The sequence below is a fragment of the Barbatula barbatula genome (assembly GCF_947034865.1).
Source record: "Barbatula barbatula genome assembly, chromosome: 1".
Classification (NCBI taxonomy): Eukaryota; Metazoa; Chordata; class Actinopteri; order Cypriniformes; family Nemacheilidae; genus Barbatula; species Barbatula barbatula.
The window spans coordinates 20,736,102-20,754,257 of record NC_136766.1 but is presented as its reverse complement, the minus strand read 5'-3'; the positions used below and the strand labels follow the sequence as shown (position 1 = coordinate 20,754,257).

The 18,156-nt window shown below is 39.5% G+C and overlaps 1 protein-coding gene across 2 annotated transcripts in view; it reads right to left on the bottom strand.

The window, feature by feature from the left end:
• rorab (RAR-related orphan receptor A, paralog b) overlaps positions 1-18,156 on the bottom strand; it is a 43,352-nt gene extending 25,196 nt beyond the window's left edge. The window contains exon 1 of one of the 2 annotated variants that reach the window (XM_079453604.1): positions 17,802-18,156. In XM_079453604.1, coding sequence (XP_079309730.1) covers positions 17,802-17,955 — 154 coding nt within the window. In that variant the 5' untranslated portion in view covers positions 17,956-18,156. The remainder of the gene's footprint in view (positions 1-17,801) is intronic. The other variant, XM_079453605.1, reaches the window with a different exon arrangement.

Below are 18,156 nucleotides of genomic sequence, written 5' to 3'. Positions count from 1 at the left end.
CTTTCATTTTCAGCTGGACCAGAACAAACGCTCTGGCTTGCTGCTTTTGAAGAGGCACATTTATTATTCCTCTGCAGCTGAACCAAGAATGATGAAAAGAGAGGAGCTGACTGCGAACCTTTATTTATCCATCTATTTATGAAATGAAACAGGAGAGGCGTGAAGAAAGCCTTCCCTCTTTGTCTCCTTCTCATCTCTGCAAGGCTAAGTGAGAAGAAGCTTCTGATCTGATGGTGCTCATCGGCGAAATGACAGCAAATCTCCGGCCGTTGTTCTTTCCACCCATTTCTAATTGGTTTAACTCCTCGGTTTCAGTGCTGAGCAGCCTCCCCCTGAGTGTCTTTGTTTCTGTCTGTTCACATTGAAATTTCCCTGTAATTCTCCTTCCATGCTGCTGAGTTTAGCTCCTGAGAACAGAGAACACGTGGACTTGCATGAAAAAATGGCTGGAGGGTTGAGCGGATTATACTGTACAATGCTGAAACATTACGGAAAGCAAAGGTCAGACATATGGGGTCGTAACCTGAAAAAAATACAGTCTATCTATATGCATATACATATATTACAGTATAAAGTTTGCAAAAGTAAATTAAAGAAAAAAATGTAGGCTTTACAATTTTAGGTTGATTCAGATGAAAACTGATGCTTGCTTTCTTCTGAAATAATGCAACATGGGTATGTTATATATTTATATAATTCTAATGTTTATTTGATGTATTTTACTAAAATGTAAGTATATATTTTTATATATATTTTCGTATTGTATAATGCATATTAGGTTATTTCGCAGGTTATCGCATAACCATATTTTACTCAAATATCGTGCAGTCACACACTACATTTACCAAATACCTGCACATTAAACAGATTTTTGATTGACAGCATTTTGTAGCATTGGCCTCAGACAGAGAAGACAAAGCTCAATGGATTTTAAAATGTGTGTCACAAATGTGTGGCGAGACGCGGGGGCATACTGGGTTTTTAAATTTTGTAGGCTGGGTTTTAGGGGAGTGCATGTGTGCTAGCTGTCTGTTTGAGGGATTAGTCAATGTGGGATGGCACAGAAACTACCCTCGGGATGAAAGTAAAATTGCTCACATGGTGAATCACACCATACTAGTTAAACCAAAGGTTCAGGCATTAGCTAATTGTGCCTCCAATAAAGCTTGTTTACATTTTCAAAGGGGATCACACAGTCATTTAATATGAATTTAATAATATTTTTTATCAATGGTATCCATAGAAATATGTTAATACGTGCTAAATTGATTCTTATGTGCTAATGTAAATGCGCAGCATTATTACATCTGCTAAATGACTAAATGTAGCGGTCCTGTCGGAGTCCTGTCAAAGACAGACGGCTCTTCACATCTTTGGCTCATAACTAAAAGGCCTGATTACTTAACTTTCTGATATTAAGTAAAGACGACTTCAGCTCATGTGATTGTTACAGTCTGAGTTCTGGAGAGTTGAATGGGTTCATGTGAGGTTGCTTGAGTTCACACCTACACACTGAGAAGCTTTCAGGCCTCTGCCCGCTATCAGAGGTAATAGATTGTCAGAGTCAGTCGGTGTCAGAAAACTAATGAGAGTTTGACACAGTGACTCTATAAACCGATTTAAGAGCTTATGACTCAAACTCAGAGTTGAACTATCCTTTGAAATAGATATCACCATTCAGGTGAGGTGACTGTCTAAAGGGTTAGTTACATAGACAAGGGTACATAAATATTTGAGATTTTTATCCTGGAGACACTCAATATTTTATTCATTGGTCAGGCTTAAAATAATGGGCTATTTTGCCACAGGCTGAAAAAGTATTCTCAGCAAGTATAAGAATCAATGACTCTATCAAAAATGCTTTAAGATCAAGTAAGATTTTAATTCAAACAGCAGTAAATACTTATAGGAAATATAGGAAGCAGCAGTAAATGTGTGGGACACACTTGTCGTAGGGCTATAAATACTTCAGAAGTCACATCAAAACACCAAATCCACAGTTATACACAGACAAACAAACAAAACAAATCCTGCAACCATATGTTGCCCAAAAAAATCAACATTAAATATCTGTACCTCAAACATGTCAAATATTTTTTTTTGGAAAAATAAGTAATGACTAGCAACCCGGAATTAGCACCTATTTTACAAACACAAATAAGTTCAACCACAAATTTTAGTTGGACATTATAGTTAAGGTTAACTATGGAAAATCTGCATTTGCACCAAAGCATTTCACATTCCACTAAATATCGCCATATAAAACAGGGCTCCAGACTAAATCGTCGCAATTTGCAACCAGTTTTCGAGAATGCGCAACATTTTTTTATGTGGAAAGACGAGTAGAGCGCGACCTGCCACCAGTGCAGGCTGTGTGTGATAGTCAACTGACGGGGGAAACACACTGTTAACGCACTGATGCTTCCAGCGGACGCGCACAATCCAGATCGTCACTTACAAGTTTACACACACTACAAGCTCATTATTACGAGTCGCTGTTTGCTGTGACAGATTTCTTGAGCTCGAGGTTGAACGATTTGATATACGAGATGTTTAAAACAAAACTAACCATGGAGGAGTTCAGGAATGGTCATTTATCTGTTGATTACTTGAGACAGCGCTGGATCATTTCAAATCCGTTCACAGCAACGAATGACAGGCAAATACTTTTGTTAAGTTTTATTTGAGGTTATATTTACATGTGTTGTATGAACATGAATAAGCAGAATCTGCGGTCATCAAGTAAACTTATTTTTCAGTATCAGTAATACAGTTATTTTGGGGAAAATAATAGAATAATTGCATTGCAGGCTGATTTAATGTGTGCTCCTAAATCATTAGCTTGCGTTCCTAAAAATGTCAGTCCGGGGCTACAGTGCTCCAAGTAAAAAAAGTTAGTCAGGAGCTAAACATTCTCAAACTAGAACATATTCTGTTCTAGTGGGACACTAGAAACACTTCTTTCTGTTACTTCTTGTCAGAACAAAAGAGGTACCTCATTCAATGCAACACTGGGGTCACATGGGCCAAACGGTGTCAAAGGTTTACAGGACTTTACTTAGACATGCTCATTTAGACTCTGGGATGGAACAGTGGACAGAAATGCAGTGGTAAATCTCTCTCTCTCTCACTTGACTCTGTCACGTCTTCTTTTAAACTCTTAACTCTGCTGGCATCAGCAACTGTCAGTTACAATGACGACTGGTATTCTTTCCAGTTTTAGATCACACTGATACCTCTGACATGCTTTACACAAATGGAGCTCTAGTCTGGGCTGTGAACACTCCCTTGAGTGCAAACACACACACATACACATACCGATAAGCCCCTGAATTTATCAATGTCATACACAAATGGGGCAAAAAACTAAACACAACGATTCAACTCCGATTGTGATTGGATGATCAACTTTTGAAGCTGTTGCTAAATGCACCTTTCACCAGGTTAAATTCATCTGCCAAACTGTAATAATGCTTTGTTACTGTAAACAGCCTACAGTTAATCTTAATATTGATGCAGTTATTATTGCTCGTCACTGAAAAAAGCCACAAGAATTAAATCAACAAAACAAAAAAAATCTCATAGGGTGAACGTACCTATTAAGCTCACCAAAATCTACATTAGGACATTTTTAATGCACAAGTTCTATTCAAATAAACGTACATGCGTTTTCTGAACTTACTTTATTTGAACACCCAATAAAGCCAAAATCGTTCATATTGTAATGTTACTGTTGTCAGAAATAAAATTATAATTACAGACACATTTTTATGTTCAGTCAGTAACAATGACAGGTGCTTGTACATGCTGTTTTGTAATCATTCATTCATTCATACTTACAAGTAACTTTAAGCTGCTGTTACTGTGTGTTCACACCGAGCGCGAATGAGGCGTCAAGCGCGAGTGATTTACATGTTAAGTCAATGCAAAGACGCGATAGACGCGCTTGCGGCGCGAATAGCGCGAATGAGGCGGCGCGAATGACGCGAATGACGCGAATTGCGCGAATGACGCGAATGACGCGAATGAAGCGAATGACGCGAATGAAGCGAATGACGCGAATTGCGCGAGTTGAAAAATCTGAACTTTGGCGGAAATTCGCGCCGCGTTAACCAATCAGGAGCCTGCTTGAGTAGTGACGTAGACGACGTAGCGAGCAGAGGCAGAAATAAAAAATGGAGGACACGCTCATCTCAGTGTGTGGACACCCGGAGCTATATGATACGTGTTCATAAAAATAGGAATAAAAAGGATCTTGCTTGGAAGAAAGTGAGTGAGGAGGTCGGAGAATCCGGTAAATTGTAAAAACATTTTCGTGAAGCGAATTTCACTCGCGAATGACGCGAATAGCGCGAATGACGCGTTTTTCACGCGCGAATAGCGCGAATGAAGCGAATGACGCGAATGACGCGAATGACGCGAATGAAGCGAGTAAACACAAAATGTTCAAGCGTCAAACTACTCGCGAATAGCGCGTTTTTGACGCCTCATTCGCGCTCTATGTGAACACACAGTTAGGTCATGAACGGAGAAGACGCAGAGAGACATTTTTCGACTCACTGAAAGTTAAGGTTTATCCAAAAATACGCTAGTAGCTATCGCTCTCTGAAGGAAAGAAATATGTAAACACAGCACCACTGGTTTGTGCGTGCCTGTGTGTGTTATGGTGGATTCAAATGCTACGTGGCAGTCGCGATTGTCCAGCTCACTTTTGAAGGGAAACACACGGTAAACAGCAAAACGCGAGCTGCTTCGTTGGTGGAGCTCGTGCATCATAAAAAAATCCTGAAACTTCCACGGGCACAGCTCTTTACGGCAGGTGCAGCTGAAGATAAAAATATAAAAAATTTTGTGAACGGCAACGGCTGCCGTATCGGCTCAAAGGCGGCTGCTTCACGCAATTCCACGGCTCACCGCATACCGTGTGAACGGCCCATAAGCACGTGACGCGGGGGTCGCACTGGAGTCGGGTTTGAAAGTCGTTCTTACACTTTCTCTATTCCAATCACATCTTGCACATCTAGCGCAAATAGTCTCACCCTTTATTTATTTTTGACACTGTTTCAGTTTTTCTTTGTCTACACCAGTTGGGCTGCAGAACCCCCACTTCCCACCGGTGCGTCCCTTGGCGTCCCTACTTCAAAGAGCAGGGGTACCTCTGGTCGCGTGCGATCAGGTTCTGATGAAAGGAAATGATTGAATCCTACCAACTCGAGAAAAAGGGGAATTAAAAACTGCACTCATTGTAATCTGTCAAAATGACAGACGGGCTTCAGATTTTTCCATCACTGGTATATAAAATCTGTCAATGGCGGAGAATTTTAGGTTAATGCGACCTCTGTTGTTGAGCCCAGTTGAATGGAGAGGTTGTGATGAATCTGTGGATTGGCCCGGAACTAAAAGCAATTCTGTTTTTGCAAGGAACCAGTGGGACTGTCAACAAACAGTAAATTTATACTATTCTGGATTGTAAATTACAATCCAATAACGCCTGTAAAGTAATACATTTCTGTAGCACACAATAGCATCTGCTCTATTTTTATTTCATTTTAATGATTTCCCACATTCATGTTCCAGGTTATAATATGCAAAAAATTTAACATGAATTTCTTAATTTTGCAGTAACGGCACATTTAAGAGGCTACACTTTTGGTCAAAGTTTTCAGAACAGGCACCAGACAGTGTGAACACATGAACACTCATATATCAGTGTGTAAAAGTCCAATTGGTTTAAAATGACAGGATGTATGTTATAACAAACACATCAATTGTTTAAGACATTAAGTAGGATAATACATTATCGGGCGGTTTCCCAGACAAGGATTATCTTAAACCAGGACTAGGCCTTAATTAAATGATAATTAAGTTGTTTTAAAAAACACACTTTACAAAAAAACATGACTGTGTGTATCTTGAAACAAAACAATCGCAGTGACATATTTTAAGATTTGTCAGTGCAAGTTGTTTTCGATCAAGTTAGCCTGAGACTAGATTTAAGCCCTGTCCGGGAAACCGCCCCTATTTTTTTATAATATGAGCTGAAAGATGGAAGTGTGCTTAAAGGGTACGTGAGCTCAATAGGGACGTTTACTCTAATTTCTGCTGCTCTGTTTTGGATAAGACTTTGGATTAGAACGGATTTGGTGTAGTTCTTTAGTAAAGTTATGCTGTTAAACATGCAGGTTGAATCTGTTTATGTCAAACAACTACAAAGCAATAAAAAAACATATATAACTGACTGCTGTGTAAAGTGCTTATTAAAAAGGTTTAAGTGTGAATTCTGCAAACTGTACGGTTAACATATTTACCAAAGCAATTTAATAATCATAACCTATTCCCTTTTAGTCCTTCAATGCAAGTACCTAAACCAAAATGTGACATTAATGGAGTTTATAAAATAAGACAACCCCCGATGTCCAGATCTAAACAGATGTTTATTTTTTTATTTTTAATGATGACAGTCTCTTTATTTTAACAATCATCACTAAATTAAAGCATCGGTCTGAAGTGAGAGCATCGGCGTTGAGCTAAAGCGTCTGTGTTGAGCTAAAGCATCAGCATTGAGATAAAGCTCGTAGCAGTTGAGCTCAGACCAGAGAAAATGAATAACACTGAACATCAATCAGTGTGATGGCAGGTAGAGTTTTATATCATATCTTATCGCCTCTCCATTTCCATCTTCCTCTCTTTCACCCTCTTCACACTCATTCTTTGGTATTTTTCCATCAGTCTATTTCTGGCAATGGCTGACAAGCTTAAAAGAGAACATGATCACATTTACGTAACAGGCACACACGAAAAAAAAAACGAGCACAAGCACGCGCAAACACAGACACACACCCACAGAGATCCAGACAGCACTTATGCAAACACTCCCCCTGTGTATTACAGCACAGAGATTATGCCAAATTGGGTTAGTAGAGCAGTCCTGGGTTACAAAGAACAACAAACACATTCAAGGAGAGTGGGACTGGAAAGGGCAGGGAAAACAAGAATGAAAAGCGGTCAAAACTGGCCCGGTTCACCACACTACATCACCATTAACGACCAATCACTACATGTTAATCGCTGCAAGCAAAAAGCATGTTGACATGCCCCTGCCGGGCCTACCGAAGGGGCTATTGGCCCCTACTGCGAGATAGGGAAATGACGGTTGTGCACCAAAGGGAGAGAGAGACAGCGGGAGATCACATAAAGAGATCACAGAGTGTGTGTGTGTTAGCAGCAGGCTTAAACCGCCAAAGGGATTATTAAAATCTGGTTTCCAGGGACTCTGGGATGTGTGAATTTAGAGGTCCGTGCACAACAGCAGAATATTTGCAAAACATTTTGGTGTATTATGTTCTTCAGTTAAACAGTATGAAAATATGTATAGCATAAATAGTGGCGACTGCTGTTCAATAATGTTTATTATACCGTCTGGTAACATTCAAAATCCATTGTGGGAAGATGAATGTTGTCACAACAACACTTACAGATTTGATCTCATTTTACTATGAGGAATAAAGGGTTGTAAGCTTTTTGAGCTTTCTGAAGTTTACTGCCCTCATGTGTCATACCGGAGAAGTCTCTTGTGCATCTGTAGGCTTCACACAATTTAAATTTTTATAATAAATTCTAAATTGTATCTATAAAATATGTATCTTGTTCAACATAATGAGAAAAATGCATAATACATAACGGGAGAAGCATGTTAAAAAGAGAATGTCTTCTGGCAATAATGTTTTCATATACGAGTACAAAAGATGAATGCGCAGAAGGAGAGGCGGAGAGAAAAATAGCAGGGAGAGAGAGAGAGAGAGAGAGAGAGAGAGAGGCAGAGAATAAAATACACTTTGAATATAGACTTTATATAATCCCAATCACTAAGGATTAGCATCATCTTACATAAACCCATGGCTTCACTCACTGCTCCCTCCCATCCGGATGCTGCATCTGTCAAATTACTCATTTCAGCCACTGCCAGGTTTCCACTAACAACAATCTTACTAGCATCTCCTCACTGTGCAATTGCTCACTCAATCTCAGCTGAAATCTTGATGTGTACATAATATTAACCGAAAATAAATATTTTAGCACTGTGATTGTGTATCTGTGCTGTCCACTCTCACAAAAAATGAGTAGAAAAGGTGACATCACAACAAATTTGAGGACCTGATGTTTTTAATGTCAGACACTGTTCCTTAAAGGAATGGTCTACTACCACCAAAAAAATGTGTTCATCCAATGGAAGTCAATAGTATCCAGTGCTGTTTGCGTTCTGCAGAAGAAAGTCAGTCAGGTCTGGAATGACATGTGGGTGAGTAAAATCATTTTCTGGGTGAACTATCCCTTTAAAAGGGGCTGCGTGTACCGACCCGAACACAGAATTTACAGAGTATGGTTGTAAGTAGCAGAGTAGAAATAATCTGTTGTTCTACCACTGAAATACTTTGAGACATTATTTAAAAAAATATACATAGTGTTGATTTAAAACACAAAACGGCTTTGGTCAGTGATTATATTATTATTAGCACACAGCAGCATAAAGTAAGAAAGCAGTAATATAAGTGTATCAGTTCACTCACTGAGAGGCAAGTGGTGTGGCTGAGAGCAGCTAATGGAGTCACCAAATAACACACCAACATACATAACATCCCAACTCAACTAGATACCTAACAGTGCCAAACATGATGAATAAGCATCTCACTTGACAGATGTTTATCTGACGAACTAGTCGGCGAAGGTGGAAGCATAAGTGTTTATAACCACATTAAAACAGAGACTTGTAGTTGCTAGGTTTGTATTCTGTACTACAGGCTACTGTGTTTAAAAGGAGTTGAATGGAAAAATGGAACAGCTTTATTGACGTCATCTCCGTTTTCAAATTCCACATCGGTCTTTCTTTGGATGCAGATTACCCTGGGCCACAGTCATTTCTCCCTGCTTCCTACAGCACTGCTCTCTCTCTCGAATTCATCAAAGACTTATTCAGAACACTAATGCAGTCATGCAGACAAACACCAATCTGATCTCACTGTTTGAGCTCTCTTTTAGTTCATTAACAAAAATGAATGAGAGGATTTCCATTTGTAAAGTCACGATGAGATAGGACGGATGCATACACACAACACAGAGTTTAAACCGATGCACTGGTTCAGACAACAGGTTTGCCCTGTTTGGAGGCAGCCGACGGCACGCCTGAACCTCTCCTTTAGTCTCAACCTTCACTCCAAACACAAACACGTGTTCTGTGTGAGCTTTAGAGTTGTTGTCCTGACATAACTTTTCATCAAATTAATCTACTGTATATTGTGTAAAAGACAAGGACAAGATGTCTTTAGAGTTTCTGTCTTGTTTTCTCTACCATTGGCTCTATGCCATTCTCTAAATGTAAAACAAAGCATAAAAGCTGTGTTTGTTATAATAATAGCTGTTGGGTTGAACTATATTACGAAGGTTGATCATAAAGTCTAAACTGTGTTCTCAGGACAAAAGCATTTGGCATAAATGTCAGGTGAGGTTGTTGGATCTTATCATGTATTATGAAAGTTTCGAACCATGGTTTGATATTTTGATGCCATCACCTTTTAAATTTTTTCAGCTTCGTACATCAAGTTTATTTATCAAGTCACATTATTTTGCTATTGTGGGGCATGTTGACACAAAAAGATAAAGAACACAAATTATGAACAATATCAGAACAGAACATTGAACAGTACTACTTCTCTGTGGTCATGTGGTCAAAGTATGACATGAAGATCTCTGTTAACAAAAAAGAATGGTGTAAATAGCTTTGGTTGTTCTCTCTACATATTCACAAAGCTTTTTAACATCCGATGCAGTAGGTGAGTAAATTAACACCATTCTACCTGAAAAAACTGTCTTCAAATACTGTTGTATTCAGTGTATCTCTGCTACACAGTATAACATACCAGCTCATTTACAGATGTGCTGTCAGTCTAGTTGAACCACCTGCCCTAACCGGTGGGAAAACTGTCACTAAAGACAAATAGTCTGGCCTCAGTCCAGAAGTTTAATGAATTAGATGTTTACCTCTGCCTGACAGAGGCCACACATAATAGCCAACTGACCTATTCTAAAAGCAAAGAAATAAGATGAAATAAAAACGGTTCTGTAAGATTTTACATACACTGGATGATAAGTGAACATGACTGTGGCGAGCAGGGCGGGACAAGAGCTGTGAGGGAATGGCACGAGGTGCACCGGTCTCGCATCTCTCACAGAGGAACTCCGGAAATATAAGAGAGGAGCAACAACAGGGAAGGACAAAAGAAGACCAGGTCTGGACTTTATGTGATGTGTTACTGTGTTTGCGTGGCTGGCAGTCGACCGTGAGGGAGCTGCCGGCATTTTACTTTTGTTTTGTTGTTTGTTTATTTTATTAAAAGTTGTGTTACGTTCGCCGGTTCTCGCCTCCTTCCTTTTATTGAACCATGTTACAATGACTCTTGAAGACATGTATACACTGCCACACTTCAGTGTTTAAAGAACTTGCTATTTATTTTGTTAAAAACAAAATTTTATTGTTTATTATAAAGAAACAATGCAAAAGCGTATAGATACTTTTGCAACGCGTATACAACAGAAGCCCTTTCTATTTCAGTTTTATTCAACTAAACAAACGTTAAGGGATGCACCGATACCAGTTTTTCTCTGCCGATCCGATTCCGATACTGAACTTTCAAATATCGGCCGATACCGATCCAAATCTAGTTAAAACCAAATGCAACCAACAGAACATTTAGAACTGAATTAAATGTGAAACAAAGATTTTTATTAAGACTTAATTAAATGTGTGAAATGAGAAAAAGGAAAGTGCGCCTGGGAAGTTCTTATTGTTTTAACAGTGGGTACTGTTATCATACTATAATAACAATATGCTGATGTCCAGAATAGTATGTTACCATACTCTACTCTTACAAGTTCTGCAGTATTTCCTGCAAATTGATTTAAACATGCATGTCATATTGTCATGTGACAATACTACTATTTATAGGGATAGTTTACTTAAAAACTCAATTTGCTGTTTATTTACTCACCGCGATGTAGCTGACATGGTGTCCACCGTGGACCCCATGGACTCCCATTATATGAAGCATCTCAATAAATGTGATTTAAGAGCTTCAAAGTAGGGCTGCTTGATTATGACACAAATAATAATCGCGATTATTTTGGCCAATATTGAGATCCCGATTATTTAACGCTATTACTCATTAACATTAAAACAACATAGAAAATAAAAAAAACTTGGCTTTAAAACTCTGAATTTAACTAAAAATAAATGTAAATAAATAGCACTGCTGAACCACTGTAAAGGAAAGGTGTGCGCTGTGGATTTAAGAAAAGAGAGGATCCTTGAAAAATGGAATGCGGCACAATAATCGTTTACCTCGATTATTTCTTTTTGTAATTGACGAAGGCCAAAATTGACGATTACGATTCTTTTCAATTAATTGTAAAGCCCTATCAAAGAATACCACACAGAAACCACACAGAAACCCTGCTCCAACCCCTTTCTTGGACGGAATTTTAATCGTCCAATCACTTTCCCTGTGGATGCACACATGCCGGATATCAAAGGCAATGAAGAATACATATATGCTGCCTTCAAAATTGTATCAGATGAGGCTATCTCAGGAGACAGAAAGTGAGGTAAACACTGGATTTGGACGTGCCTTGTTTTTTTCCAACGCAGCCAATAAAACAGAAGTGTGAGCACATAGCCAAATTCAACTTCATTAACTCCATGAAATGAGGTTGAGGACAGTGCTAATCTCAGTTTAATATCAGTATGTGTGCCTGCACGGACAACATTAAAGGAAAACTGGACTCTTCCTGAATGTTTAATTCGCTCACTTATCCATGCTGAATTAACAATGTGCTGTTTAAAATGAAAGCTTGTCTGCCAGCTGCTGACATCACTCAACAAAAGTCTAACTTTCCACTGAAGTGTGCATCCATCCAAAGAAGTGTGTGTGTGTATTCCTCCAGCTGCACAAGAAGGATGTTTTGTCCTGCATGCTTGGCATGACACTATCACAAACGACAAAAAGAGATTATTTTTGTTTAGACTGGGGCTGTGCGGCACACTTCTTAGCAAAAAACACGCAGCACAAATGTCTTTTCTTGGAAGGTCAATGTTCACGTTCATGAGAAACCTGTGTGTGGAGTTGATCTGAATGTAAACAGTTATTTTTTCTGCTGTGGGGGAAACAGAAGGCTGTGGAGAGGGACTCATTCCTGGGTTACAGCCCAGCGGGGAGAACACAGAGTACTGTGCAATGTATTCAGATGAACTCGCTCCGAACAACTCCCCCTGGCACTGAAAAGCTTTCTTCTGGAATCTCACTAAGCAAGAAGGTAAAAACAGCAGGTGAATGTCATTCTAACAAGTTTCTCTGTCTAATTGTAAATTGTAAAAAGCGCTACATAAATAAAGCTGACTTTCCTTAATTTATTTTAAATGGGTGAGCGTCAGCTTAGGGATGGACAACGGCTTTGCTCCAAAAGAGTCACTTTCATATTTGACATTGAAAACGAACTACAACTACCTTTTTATAAGAAACAAAGCTCAATGCGACAAATTACCAATTTCCTGAATCTACTTACATTGGCAAATAAGAGTAAAAGGAGATTCTTAAAATACGAGCCTATCACGTAATCAAATATTCCACCAGATGGACAATGCATTTTGTCTCGAGCTAAAAGGAAGAGTTAAAGATTCATATCTACTCAGGAGCTTGCTTTCGTATTACCAGCTCCTCAACAACACCATTGTTTCAATGATCTGCACTTTTGAACCATCCAAATAGACAGCGATACTCAGGTTACAGTGACGCCTGGTGCAAAAACAGTTATAAACCCATCCATAAATTGAATCCTGCATCATATACAGTACTGTATATTGTGTGTATGATGGAGACACCTCATCTCACCGAACACTGTATGCTCTGGCCGTTTCAGGATGTGGAAAGGAGCCTGCCTGGCAGCGTGTGATGGGGTGCACCTGTAGCCAATTACGCCTGTCAACGCCGCAATAACACTCCATTGCAATACAAAAAAACAGCATAGGGCGTTTTTCTCTGTCTCTGTGAAAATGTGTGTTAGTGTGTATTAATGTTTCTGTGTTTCCACAATTCCAGACAAGACTACGTCATAGCCACCTTTAAAACCCCAGTCGCTTGGACTTGGAAACTTTGCTTATTCCCCTTACTTGTGTTAAAGGCTCTCTGGCCCGTTTCACGCATGTTTCTCCGGGCACTGACACAATCCAAAACATTACTGTCCTCGTTTACTCCCTTCAACCCTTTTTATGTTAAACATGTATTTTCAATATCTAGAAAGATGCAGACATATAAATGTATTTGGCAGTAGTATTTCTTTACATGTGTTCTCTGGGAACTGGATCTACGAACTTGGCATTGCTAGCGTCATGCTTAACCAGTTAAGCTACAGGAATCCTTTAGCTCAGAATAAACTTGAATGATTCTGAAATGAAACACTGATATTATTATTAACAACAATGTATATAATTTAAAAATGATTATTCACTGAAATTAGTAATGAACACTTTACATTTCGGTCTATCAGCCAATAGGAATACAATTAATGGCTAATGTAGTGGCCTTAATTCATTTATCTTCTTATTGGTTATTTGTAATCACGTGTTTTTTGATGTGTTCACTTCCGTTTCCTTTATATCCGGTGTGTTAAATTGTTTGTCATGGTTGGTAGGGGGTGAGAGATGGGATGGCCAACTTTCTGTTGACCGTACAAGAAAAATATTGGTTCTGTCAAATAAAACAACTGTGACGCGTACAGAAGTGTCCCCGTTTCTCAGTCTCTAAGGCAATATGGTTGGATGCCGAAACAGCTGACAAACCATTCACATTTAACAGAGTTATATTTTATCTGTTTGAACATTACATTTGAGTACTACATCAGCCACAATTGGAGCCTGCAACACAAAGCCAGGCAAGCTTGAGCTGTGACTCAGTTGCTCACCCTCAAGCGAACATTGCACAAATAAAAAAAACATGAATTTTGTCTTTTTTCATTTTTCATTTTTCAAACAAAACTATCATCTTGCAAATAGGTAAACTATTTATAAACGGGGCAATCGGGGCCTAATGGTTAAAGAGTCGGGCTGCTGACCAGAAGGTTGCCGGTTCAATCCTCAGGGCCGGCGGGTAACGACCGAGGTGCCCTTGAGCAAGGCACCTTGCTCCCCGGGCGCTGCAGTCATAGCTGCCCACTGCTCCAGGTGTACGTGTGTTCATGACTTGATGTGCGTGTGTTCACTACTCTCTTGATGGGTTAAATGCAGAGGTCACATTTCAGGTATGGGTTACCATAACCGACAAAAAGGTCACTTGCAACTAACACATTGCTTAGAAATATATTGATAACATTTACATTTAGTCATTTAGCAGACGCTTTTATCCAAATTGACTTACAAAGAGTTTAGGGAGCAATAAGCGATATGTCATACAAAGAGCAATAGTGCAATAGGTGCTAATACAAAGTTACTAGTTTCAACAAAAGCTAGACCACTACCTGTTGAGGAAGAGGGTTAGTGTACTTTATTTTTCGCCGAAGAGGTGTGTTTTAAGTAGTTTTTTGAAGGTTGTGAGAGATGTGGTTGACCGGACCGCATAGGGAAGAATGTTCCACCAGGAAGGAGTTGTGAAGGAAAATGAGCTGGAAAGGGATTTAGTGCCTATTGTAGTTTTTAAATTATTTTACATTCAACTATGCATTTTACCTGTCGTAAATTATCTTTTTATACAGTTTTGTACACCAAAGTACCCATTTACCTTGTAATTTCACGCATTTAAATAATCATATAATTAGGCTAGAATAGAAATGACTTTATTAATGTAATGAAAATAAGAAATTGCATTGGAATCTGTTTTTACATCTACATCTATCTTGTAATACTAAAAGAAAAATAAATGCAACGCTTCTCCTCATTACTCCTTATCAGTTATCAAAAGGGTAAAGCATACACGGACCTTCGCCCTATCTCAAAAAGTTTTGCATGGAAACGACTGTATGCCCAGTTTTCGGTCGTACGCACGTTTAAAAAATGAGGCCCATGATGTTCAGAGATGGCCTTGCACAATTTCGCCTGAGTGCTATTGTGTATGTATGTGACAGACGTGTTGTCTACCCTGAGGCCCACCACCTCCACTGGAGTGAAGAATTTGAGGAAATGCAGTGTTATATAACATCAGCTAGGGCATATAACATATGCTCCCTGCATTGTGTAAAACATGGCGCTTTTAGAAAGCCTGCTAAAGTCTCATCTAGAAGATTCCCCAAAGAGATAAATTATATCAGAATTGACTTATTCTCATGTTGTTCCAAAACCGCATCTTTCTTCTGTGGAACACCAAACGAGATGTCAGCAGAATGTCAGTCACCATTTACTTTCAATGTGTGGACAAAATTATGTTGATGGATGTTCACTAAGGGCCCATTGAGACAGAACACGTTCAGATCACCTTTTTAGACACAGAGATGCATTCTGTTTACATGGCCCCTAAGGCTGCCAATAACTATTATTCTGCCTTTTGTTTCACAATAAAGAAATTAAGTCACATGGGTTGGGAGCATCATGAGTAAAATGATGATGAGGAAATATTTTGGGGAACTAACTCCACTGGTATGGAATCAAAATCTTACAAATTATAAATAACCTGTCATTCACAAAGTAATGTACTTACTGTATGTGTTTGTTATTTTAGGCTAATTTGGTAATACTAGTCTATACTTCAGTTTTTCCAGCTATGCTTTTCAAACGACACTGACGGTTTCTTCAATTAATTTCTGAAACAAACACCAAGGGTGTGACCTTGCAAACCCAATTACTGCGAAGTGTTGCTATGTATACAGAGAATGCATGAATAGAAAAATCCAACTTCGTAACAACCTAAGTACTTTTGGTTTCTCAGTGCACTGTGGCATTTAGTTTTATTTACACACATTTTATCGTGTTTAAATCCATTACAAAGCTGTTATCTCATTTCAGATTCAGAACAGGGGGAAGACTGGACCTGAATAACAAATCCAAAAAAAACATCGGTGACCTGCCTTAAAAATGTATTTGATGGAACTCCTAAAACTTCACACATAAGCTGTATTTCAAAACCTTTTTGTTAAACATTTAAAAGTTAGGCTTGACAAACGCAGACAACAATTTGCGTCTGTAAATACAATAAAGGATGGTCTCGCCATCCTATATAACTATTTGAATGTTTGTTACAGGGTTGCGTGCAAAATGTGAGACAGGTAGACTTTACATCTTTTTATACAATTAGATGTACTTAATGAAAATATAATTAACCGAAGTACCCAGATGGATCATTGCCAGCCAGTGATCAAGATTCCCTGGAGACCATGAGGGGCACTAATGTGTATACAGAGTGCACACAAATGCTTATTTAATTAAGTTGTTTGACTGTGATTTCCGGTGTAAACAGATAAACATATATTAAAAAATTTCTATCTATTTTCTCAGAGAAAAGAAAGAGCAGACACACACACACAGACACGCTTGACGTACTGCATGCAAATATACTTTAATACCAGGCGAATCAGTTGCCAAGTCTCAGTAAAAGTGATGTTAAACACTGCTGAAACAATGGAGAATATAGGTTAGCGGGTTATGAGTGTCAGACCCTTTTCTCTAGCCCCACTGAAACTGTTCAAGCGACTGGATCCATGAGCTACCTGCCTCCGCTCTCTTCTTACGTAACCGGACAACATATCCGCGAGAAGAACAGCGCCAAATCGTGTCAACACACGGGGAAATAACGCACTACGTGCTTACAGGCGGGTTACTATACAGCAATGATTAAAGATACACCTGCATTTGCACTAAATGCATAAAATGCCTTCATATCATCTCCTGTGTGTATGACCTGTTTCATAACAGCGCCACACACACATACGCAAGCAGAGCGCAACGCCTGCCATAGACACGGGCGGTGACCAAACCCAAGTGTGCTGCCTAGCTAGACAGCATTTTAGGCAGCATATAATGTCAAAAGGTGCCGTCTACATTGAAAGCTAACTAGGTTTTGAGACACATCAAAACACAGCCATTGCTGCCACTGACATCGGACATGATATCTGCTCCGACTAAACAGTCAATAGTCTACCGAATGACACATTAACCAACCATGTACATTTCTGCGTGACTTAATACAGAAAAGGGGCGTGGCTGTCCCGTGGAATATAAACGGCTTCTTGTTCATTTACACACTATGAAATCACTACTTTGCCATGCAAATGCCGTCCTTGCTTACTAGTCTCAAATGTAAGTGAAAGATGAATGTGAACATTGCATTTGAGACTATTCTATTTTACGCTGTTGGCCATTTTGGACACGGTGCTGTCTGGCGAGTGGACGTGTGATAAAAACACGAGTAGATAAAGCAGTGACAGGCGTGAAAAATGGCAACACCGCTTCATTAACAGCATGTGACTAGATCAGAAATGACAGGTAGCCAATGGCCAGGAAACCTGGACTCGCCCACAAATGTCGTAGACCACATTGGTCAATGCTCAGAAAGAATGTACATGCGCTTTACCCGTGACCAGGCCTACGTCTTTGTAAAACAACACTATTTTCACACGTTAAATCATCTGCATATTTAGGAACGGCGAAAGCACGTATCAGAGACACGCGAGACTTTGTAGGGGAGCGTGAATCTCAAAGTCAATTGTATCTTTTTAACTCGATTAAGCAGCGAGATAAGGTTTTATCAAGTTGGCGTTTTCTTAAAGCTTACCCTTGTTGGTACTTGAGCAACTCTGTCGCCTAACTGGTGCTGGTTTGTCGGTTTCAGCCTTGCTGTCCAGTTTCACCGGGCTGTCCTCCAGCGAAGCGCCCGCTTTGGAAGTGCTCTTGCCCGTCACCGTGACGGGCTCTGGCGCGGACTCCATATTTCTCTGCAGCTATCACTTACTGGTGCAAATTAATAGGATCGATTTGTAGATCAACTCCGAATCCGTTCACATCGTCTATTGGTGCGGGTTGCACTTGATTGTATGACAGATCTGTTAGTGTTCATGGGAGCGGGTGTGGCCCATCTGTCCACAGACAGCGCTGTTGAGCGCAACTCACGGTCACACCACAGAGACATC